The sequence below is a fragment of the Rhopalosiphum padi genome, chromosome 3, assembly GCF_020882245.1.
Source record: "Rhopalosiphum padi isolate XX-2018 chromosome 3, ASM2088224v1, whole genome shotgun sequence".
Taxonomy (NCBI): domain Eukaryota; kingdom Metazoa; phylum Arthropoda; class Insecta; order Hemiptera; family Aphididae; genus Rhopalosiphum; species Rhopalosiphum padi.
This window is the reverse complement of record NC_083599.1, coordinates 23,734,334-23,744,825: the sequence shown is the minus strand read 5'-3', so window position 1 is coordinate 23,744,825 and position 10,492 is coordinate 23,734,334. Positions and strand designations below refer to the sequence as shown.

General features: G+C 25.3%; 1 protein-coding gene across 1 annotated transcript; it reads right to left on the bottom strand.

Annotated features, from left to right (window-relative positions):
* Positions 1–6,896: 6,896 nt before the first annotated feature.
* On the bottom strand, positions 6,897–9,673 carry LOC132927069 (uncharacterized). The gene is made up of 2 exons (XM_060991517.1): positions 8,861–9,673; positions 6,897–7,426 (listed from the first exon to the last, which is right to left on the bottom strand). Exons 1-2 carry the CDS (start codon positions 9,560–9,562, stop codon positions 6,947–6,949), a joined length of 1,182 nt encoding a protein of 393 aa, XP_060847500.1. The 5' UTR covers positions 9,563–9,673; the 3' UTR covers positions 6,897–6,946.
* Positions 9,674–10,492: the final 819 nt, after the last annotated feature.

The window sequence follows — 10,492 nt, the reverse complement described above, 5'->3', positions numbered from 1 at the left end:
AATGATTGAATAATACAAACTCAAATATGTAATTGTTGTCTACAAATACTATAGTCAATCTGCTACCACGTCGTTATTATTGACATTTAAATAAGTTTAATATAAATCTCAATACAATCGTACGATTGATGTTATACCTATATAATTTCATTACTATAGGTACCTAAGTATAGTGGATTTCCGTTATATTTTTTTTGGTTTGTTGTTCAACTTTTATAAACGGACTTTATGTCCATGTATTTTTGTACGTGATTCAGCATATATAGGTTTATAAATATTATAATATTTGGTGTACCAGTCTTTAAAATTAAAGTGTTATGAGTGTCGTCAGAATCACACCCATTACCAGAAAATTACGATATTACACGATAGTTTATTGTGGACAATTTAATTTAGTCGATACCTTGAGGTGTAAAAATCAAAAACCCTTATAACTTCTAAATACGTATTTGGTGAAAATCATTTATTATTTATTTTTGAATTTAACTACTTATAGTTTAATATGAAATAATTTTGTAATTAGGTATAAATTATGAGTTCATGTATAATAGTATTATGTTACATTAAAAACGTGGGGCCGCATGGGCTAGGTCCAAACCGAATGATGTAGATGTATAACGTTATAGGACGACGTGTTTCAGAGGACGTAGCCCATTCGGCTCCCGTTTAAAAAATAAGGTCAATTCCTTAACGGCTCCCATCAAAAAAGCTTTTACGAACACGTACCCAAACGGCTCTGGTTTTTTACAACACATACTTTTTCCCACTTCATACAGATTTAAGATCGTATCAAAAGAGGTGTAGTTAAGAATGTATTGGTGAACACTAACTAAATTATAAAAAAAAATATATAAAAAAGTACGTTTTATTGTGTTACATTTTAAAGTTAAAAAAATGTATAAAAATGATATATAAAAGCATATTATATTATTATGAATAAAATTAAGAATAAGTTAAAAAAAATGTAAAACGAGTGTATATATAATATCAAAAAAATTTAAAAATTTAAATTGTTTGTAAATTTTTTTCGATGGGAGCCGTTTAGGAATTAAGCAAACAATGAACGGGAGCTGTTTGGGATGTGCCGTTCGGTTTATAACATATTATTTTCGTTGATTAAAATAAAGACAAATCAATTTTGTATTTAAATACATGTCCAAATGTGTAATTGTTATCTACAAATAATAGTAAATCTTTAACCACGTCATTATTATTGACATTTAAACAAATTTTATATAAACCTCGATGTGATCGTACGATTGATGTTATATTGTGTTAGCCGACAGCTTAAAACGTTTGTTTGAAAAAATAAGAGTGTGTTAAGTATTATTCAGTTTTCTTTTTCGACGAAAGCAGCGACGCGGCATTTTCTAGGTATATCATCTAAATTTTTATTAGAAATAAATAGATAATAATAATAGAAAGAATAGAGAAATAATAGATATATCGTTGATTACGATCTGTTATTTCTGATTGACTCGTATACAATATGCTCAAGTTAAAAACAAATAAAATGATTTTATCATTTTATTTTAGACAAACAACATGTCATCTGCAGGACCAAATAATAGCCAATCTTCTTCTTCAAAAGATAATAAAAGCAATATAAATAAACATCAGGTGGAATATGTAACCGTGAATAAACCTAAAGTGCAATATCAAAAACCAACTGCACTCGTGCAACCTCAAAAGCGGAGTGATTTAAAACCAATGATTCCAAAACCGTCTAGTCGTCAAGACTAGCATGAAAGTTTGTATCAATATGTTGTAAATAATTTTTATTTTATTATACTTAGATAAGTTCTCCATATATATATAATGTAAAAAAAATAAAAATAAATATATTATTATTTGAATTTAATTGATTTATTTTAATATAAAATAATACAAATCACATAACACCGAGAAAAAATATTTATTTTAGTAAGTTCCTACACGAGACCTAGCAGGTAAAAAAAATACTTTTGTTAGTTTTATATATAACCAGCTTGTCTTCAAGACTCTGCAATGATCAATCGTCTTCTTCACGGGATCAAGATCATAAAAAGTATAAGAGCAAAAGTCAGATGGAGTCGGATACAGTTGAAAAGTATAAAGCGCAATCTCTTAAACCGGCTAATAAGCCGATTGTGTTCGTGTCGCACCAAGTGCGGAATATCAAACCTACGTTTCCCAAACAGCCTGGTCGTCAAGACTAGAATTTAAGACTTTGTTCACCATGTAAATTTCAATAATCTCAACCATTTTTTATGACTTCAAACATTTAATTAGGTATTTTTAAAAAAATTATTGTTTTATATTTTAATTATTTTTTTTAATATAATATAGTATAAATCAGATGTTTTTAACCCCAGAACACTAAGAAAAAATATTTATTTTATGAATAAATATGAAATATATTAGAGCTATATAGTTATATAGCTGTATAGTTGACGAGTTTATAAATAAAATAAAATAAAATTCATTGTTTAATGAAATGTATTTAATTAAAAATATATGTATCTACGTACCTATTAAAGTTAATAATAAATGACTATATAATAAAATGAAAAAAAGAAAATGCTGTTTTGATTTACTTATTGGAGTATTACTAATTAAAATAATAATTATAGTAGTATTATTAATTTTTAATCAAAATTTAAATACGTTTAGGAAATACTTAATAATAAATGTTAGTGAATGTATGTCTATCATTATAATATTAAAAAGTATTAAATAAAACTATAATGAAAGCATAATATGTTCGCCCTTTAAATATCAACAGTGATATTCCAATTTGAGCTACAATTAGGTTTCTAGGTTATTTTACTCAAATATGTCTTAGCCACCCTAGATCTATGTGTTAGTTGTAAATGATTATTACTTATTAGTGTAAATGAAATGCAAGCGGGTTCCTGCTGGGATCATCGACGGTTGCCACTCTCGTACGAATTTTACGACAACCTACTTATTGATTTGACAAAATAAAAATTAGTTAATGTGGTCCGATCTTAATTCTGAAAAAATATTTAAATTCAGCAGAAAAATGTCTGTAGATCGTACGAAACATTTCGGTTTTAATTTTAAATTTAATATTATGATTTGAAAAAATTTCATATTTTTAAGTTTTTATTACCACTTTATTAGAATATAAGATTTAATTTTTAAAAAGTATTCCATACGATCTATAGACAATTTTCTGCAGAGTTCAGAATATTTTTCACAATCAAAATCGTACATCTTAAACTAACTTTAATTTTATCAAAACATTACGTCTTTTGAGCTCAAATTGGACGGCAGTAGCGAAGCCCCTTGTCTATATAATGCAATATTTACTGTGTACTATACTATTATTATGATTTTTTTTAGGTATTTGATTAATATTGCATGTTTCAATACTATAAATTATTAATAATATTCATAAGAGTTTTATAAAATGTTTGTGATTTATACTTAAGGTTCAAAAATCTAATACAAGGTTATCCATAAGTTTTCCTTTATGTAATTGTAAAAAATAATTCTAGCGTCGTTAAAGAAAAAAATTTATGAGCTTAAGAAATTTAATTTTTTACGAAATCACGTAAAATAACGATATATTACAATTTAAATAAAGGTAATAATATGATATATCAGGATATATCATATTAAGTGCTAATAGCTAATTACCATTTACTGACAAATCATCTCCGTTTAGAATCGTTTTTCGTATACAATGATATCAGTCGTTGCATTCAAATTTAACACATCCATTATAGTGACCAGTGACGTACTCTCCATCTCTACTATACAGCAGAGCGATACCCACTTGCCCACTTTTTTTTTATTTATATATTATATACATTATACGAACACCAATACACTATGATACAGAACAATTAAACTGTAAACCTTGGAACCCACCCAGTGGAGGGTCACTTAAGGGTTCTACAAAAAATAAGTTTTTTATCAAAATATTTAAGAAAAATGTCAATGGGAAAAAGTTGTGTTAATCATGCACATTTAAATAGTAGTCAGTTACAGTAAAAATGTTCGTAAAATAAATAATATAAAATAATAGTATTTTTATCTTTTGCTACCGCTTATATAGTTATATGTGTGACATTACACAAAGATAAAAAAAAATAGATTTAATTGTCAAACCTGACATGAGAATTCAACTTTCATCATTATAAAGCCTAATTTGAAGTATATAATACCATAGTAACATATTTATACTAACATATTATGTTATTGTTATAATAAAAAGCAATTTCCATCATCTCACTAAAATTTAAGTTTAAAAGTTCTGATTGTTTATCATTTTAAGACATTTTGGTTAATTCTGAAAATAATTTTCTAACAAGGAATATCTGGAACACTTGACAAAAGAATCCAAGTAATATAATTATTTCTAGATGACACAGTAGACATTTTTCTAATATTTTAAAACGTCGCATATTAAGCAGCAGAAAATGTGTTATAAATAATTATATTGTATAAATATTAAATAAGCAATTAAAATAATTGATTTCTATAAGTAAAAGTGTTAGACTAGAAACTGGCTGACGCTTAAACAATAATCATATATTTATAACACGTATAAAAATGTGTGTAATTTTTTAGGATCGCCTTTTGATTGATGTATTTTTTTAAATGTTTGAGGTTCTCGTATGCAACAGTTAACATTTCAAAATAATATGAACTCAAATAATAATAATAAGTACAAATAGTTAAAACTCTCTTAGTATTAGTTAACTATATACTCTCCGAGGCGAAAGATGGCATTAGTTTTTTGAACAGCCGAGAAGAATTCTGGAAACAACAAAAACTTATTAATTAGTTTTCTGAGATAGATCCTAGATCGAAATGAATTAGATATAGTTGTACTTAAAGTTTAGGTTAAATACCAATATTAATTAAATAATTTTAATTTTTTTTTATTTATCTATTAGTAAATGTAATAATGCATAATACCTATAATTTATAAGGCTATAACAAATAAACAAATTAGATTTATTAAGTAGTTTATTCTTTTTACTTTTATGCTGATTTTAATCGAAGCGAGGATTTTATTCGTTTAACAATGTTCTTTTTTTTTTTTTATATACCTACGGCATATTTTTTAGGAGGGTTTTTTGAATGAGAAAAAATAACAAAAAACATCAGTAGATAAATTGAGAATATTTAATATCAGTTTTTGGCTATGCCAATTTTTGCCATTGTAAAAGCATATTTTTGAATATTTTTTAAGAAAATGAAGCGTCTTATATATACATATATAGTGTTAGAAGTCTGAAATATTTCACAAAAATGTGAAACATCATATTTTTTTTTTAATACTAATATTGGTGTTATGTATTTATTTATTAATTAATTAATAATAAATAATAACATAGTTCATAAATTGTATCTTTAATCATTCATATTAGTATTTAATAACTGTGCGAATCCACTACTTGGCACTTGCCCAGCAAGATTATTTTAAAAAAACTCATAGAAAATTTGCTAAAGACAGTGATAATGAGCTACAATTTCTACCAGCAATTGAATATGAAGTCAATGTTTATGAGAATGACGGTAAAAATTCTATGTATGCATACCATGCGGGTCGAGTAATGTGAATTTAATAAGGACTGTGGAGTGGAGCGCGCCCGAATGTATAAGCACATAACATATATTATTATCAAAATATCAAAAACGCACTACGCACATTTATTAATTATTATTATTTTTTTTATAAAAGTACCTATCAATCTTTTGCAGTTTTGCCAGTTATATTAATTTGCCTATAAACCTATATATATATTTCCGAAGTCATATTTAAATTCGTTATGCGATTATAATATTTATAATATTTAGTATTTCAAAAGATATTAACATGTAATAAATATTTAAAATAATTAGTTATTTTTATTAAACCTATTCCCTGTAATAAGTGTTTATAAAACAGAAAATATCATCTCCAACTAAGTTAAAAAAAGTTGTCAATAGATTTATTGGCTAGCTCTAAGCATTCATATATAAAGGATAAAATGTTTTCTAAATTTATAATTATACTACCCATGTGCAACCATATAAAAAATTATCTTTATGTTATTTCTTTCACTTCAATACTACACCAATACACTACAATAAGTATGTTTTTTAATATGGCCTCATTTACGACATAAATATTTTTAATAATTATGAATCTAATATATTATAAAACAGTAATATATTTAAAAGTTGATACCTACAATTAATATATTTGTACATTGTACACAGTTTAGTCTATACAACAAAATAGTAGATATCAAACTATTGGTTATACCATTTCACTAATTTTATTAAAATACTTAACTAATTTTGAACATTATTTACTTTTTAAATTAAAATATTATGCTTAATTATATACATTTGAAGATAATAAACTAGATTTTATCATATTCTGTATAATATGATATTTAAATTAAAAATACATAGTATATTTACAGTTATCATTTGATTACACACAACATCTTTCTATCCTCGATCAAAACTAGTACAATTATCAACTATATAATATTATGTTATACATTTTTAATTTTTTTTTTAATATTGTTAAAGAATATAATTATCAAAATTATCAATTTTTATCATCTTAAATTATAATAAGAAAAATATTTGTATAAAAATTTAAAAAATATCTTGTAAGAAACTTCATACTTTTTATACAATAAAAGCGCACTATTTTAATATCACATATATAAATATATATAATCAGATAATTTACCATGGTTAATAAAAAAATATATAATATAAAAAAAAAAAAAAAAATTATTTATTAACTATTGTTCACAATAATAAACTTTTTCATTGTTTTATTTGCTTATAGTTGTAGTACAATTAATTAATTATTGGATTCATGATAAAACAATGAATAGTAGCAATAATCGAATATGTAATTTACTTTTGACCACTTATTTAATAAATAATTATACTTATACTTTCATATATATATAAATATGGCTTATACTAATCTTTTACAATTTTTTTCATTTCTACAAGTCATTAATTGCCCTGGTCCTAACTTGTCTCCATCTAGTATTGAATGTATTACAATATATTTAAAACCTACTCGACAGTATTCTGGTTGTGTCCATCTCTTACACACATCACAACGACCCATTACATTTAAGTTTATCCATAGTGTACGAGGTATATCTTGTCTCTTAAACGGTACACAATTATCCATCAAACTGTATAATGACAAATGACTAAGTGATGGTACAACATTTTTAACATCGATTTTTTGTATAGTTAGTAATTCCATAATATATTTATATAAGTAACTATCATTCGGTGAAACTGTACCAATAATTAAGTTATTTGATATGTCCATTGAGACATACAATCTGGACAAACAATAAGGAAGGTATACTAACTTATTGTCAGCAACAAACAAGGATCTGAGAATCTTAAGTTCACAAATGATTTTAGGCAAATATGTCTAGAAAAAAAAACAATTTTTTTTTAATTATTCATTATATTAAAACAATGAGGTATTTAAATTTATTTTGTATATAAAATAAAGCATGGTTTTTACATAATAATAATAAATAACAAAAAGATTAATTCATTTTTGTCTTTTTAGAATTATAAATCAAGAGCCTGAAATTATATACATTTGCAAGTGCTTTTAAATGTTCATATAACACTAATTGTAAATACCAAGTTTGATTTTTCATATTTGGAAGATTCATGTATTTAACATCAGATAAATCTATAAATTTACTAACTAACTTTTTAAATTGGAGGTCTATTTGTATTGTTTTTCTATCCCATATATAACATAAGTATCAGATGTGCATTTAGTAGAACTAATCTTGCCTTGTTGTTTTAATATTAAATCGAATTAACCTACCATCAAAATTAAAGTTGAATATATTATTTGTTTTTATTTTGGATTTTTTTTTAATGTTTTAATTTTTTATAGATATAGATATATCATCATTTTTAAATTGCATTATTTTACATGCTTATAACTTGTATAAAAATTGAAAAGTCAAAACACGTCAAAATACAAACACAGATAATGTTTGATATTTCACAATTCACTATAATATTAATGCTAACAATACTAGATTTGTTTTGTTGAAAGAAAATTCTACATGTTAGAGAAAAAAAACTAATAGTGAACTAACACAACAACCTAATAAATATGAAAAAATAAATACATTTTATTTAAATTTAAAAAAAAAAATGAACAGTAAATATTATCGTTATTATTGTTAATAAAATAATGTCATCATTAGTTGAGTTGATAGAATATTGCAATTAATGATTTAAATCAAAAATTGTTTTGATTTTAAATATGTATTTGAGTATTTATTATTGTAAACTAGTTATATTTATAAGTTCAAACTGATTTTCCTGATATAAGTAATAGACATTTTTTCATAGTCTCATCGAACACTTACATTAAATATAAATAAAATTATTATAACTGCATATTCATATCATCACTTTTTCTTTACATCATATAGTATTAATTTTTAAATACATATAATTCCAAGTTTTAGATTAATAATAAAAAATAAAGAATAATGCATTTTTAAATTTTTACCTAAATTCTCAAAATTAATATTTTTTTAAAATAATCTTTCATGTACAATACACAATAATCATTATAACCTATAACAATATCACCAAGTATACTAAAGTAATAATAATACTTATTGAGTATCGAATAGGTAGATGCAACAGTAAAATATGCATTCAAAACACAATGCATTTCAAAATAATATAAAAAATCATATAACTACCCACAGTTAATCAGTGCATTGGACAATGAAATAACAGAAGAAAATCATAAAAGTTTATAAAAGTGCATTGTAAAAAAGACAATTATTAGAGATAAGTAGTAATAAATTTACTAAATTACCAGTTTATTGTTGGTTGCAAATAAAGTTTCTAGTCGTTTTAGGAACATTATTTCAAATGGCAATCTTGTTAGGCCAATCGAATTAATTCTTAAAGTTGCTAATGTACCGCAAATTACTGTCATGGACATCCAATCCCAAAAGGTATCTTGATTGATAGGAAGTTTACTACCCGATATGTCGAGATATTCAATTGGTAAATGACCAATTTCTACAGGGATCGTTGGCAAATCACAGTTTTTCATCGTAAGTGTGGTCAAATTTCGCATGTTCAACAGACGGTTATCAAAACGATCAACAGATACAAACTCGACAGCCAATGGATCAAAATGATTCATAACGGCTTTTGTAGAAAATACCAACTTGGGTACTCGACGTGTTTCGACGTACACTTTTTTCCCTTCAAGAATATCCTTAATTTCAAGGTAAAACATGTTAAGCAATGTCACGTATTGGGTATTTATCGTCAATAATTGTTTGGGCTTTTTGAACTCCAATCCCAACTTGCCTTCTGCAACGAATTCATGGTTTATTTTACTCAACATTGCCAAGTCGAAGTATGCATCATGCGGATACAAACTGTTCCACACGCACAGATAATAGTCAGAGGCATCGCATATAACCCTCACACACGATAAGAGCGTCTGCGGGTTCGACTGTGGATCGTTTAAATCTTGCATAGTAAGCATACACCGGAAGTACATCGTTATTATAGGAATACAATACGCACGTTCGCGATCAATCAAAAACGAAGTCTTCGAATTTCGATGTTTATTGTTTACATAAAAATATAAAATCCAAGATGGTCGTATAACACTATAACATATTTTTTCCGATTTCAGTTATCGGTATTACAGCGTTTCGTAGGAAATAAAAGTTATCATGAACCAAGATTAGACTACTATCTCAGTGATAAGTATTCAACAAAGTGGTGGCAGCACTGAATCAGTCATTTGATCATGATGGTTACTTATGAATTATGATGGAGTGTGTTACAAACACAACTGTTGTAACTGTTTTTGTTTTATAAATAAAATATTTTAAAGAAATAAATAGAATATCGAGTCCTTCAACTCTATCTTGTAATAAAAAAAAAACAACTGTATTTTTCTTGTAATTAATATGTAATAAAGTAATTATGTTTAAGAACTCCAGTCTCCATTACAACACTATTCATTTGATCCACTATCATCTACCACATACATTAGTACATATAATTTATATTCACCAAGTGTAAAGAATTTATAAAACTAAACATTATATTACCTTTTAAATCAAAAGTAATTTCTTCTAGCTCCACAGTTAGGTTATAATATAATATAATATTAATAATATTATAATAATAATAAATAATATTAAATAGTGTTAAAATAAAAATTGAAATATAAAATAATATTACACAGTTAATTTAACAGACAAAAGTCGGCGCAATCGACAATATTGTTGATATTTAGTATTTATTCAATTGATAATTTATGTTTATTTTACAATTCGAAATTGGCGGAATTTATGGTTTATTAACTATACGATAACGCTCTTTTATGATAAGCCAGCCAAATGCCTTACTGCGGGGAAGCGCCCGTGTTAAATTGGTGTTTTTTTTTTTATTTTTTACGCGCTCCATTCTTACACCG

Bases quoted from the DNA above. Each gene is read 5' to 3' on its own strand.
- LOC132927069 (XM_060991517.1), bottom strand. From the start codon at position 9,562: ATGTACTTCCGGTGTATGCTTACTATGCAAGATTTAAACGATCCACAG. The intron at 7,427-8,860 runs GTAATTTAGTAA...TTTTTTTTCTAG, and splicing joins TTGCAACCAACAATAAACTG to ACATATTTGCCTAAAATCAT.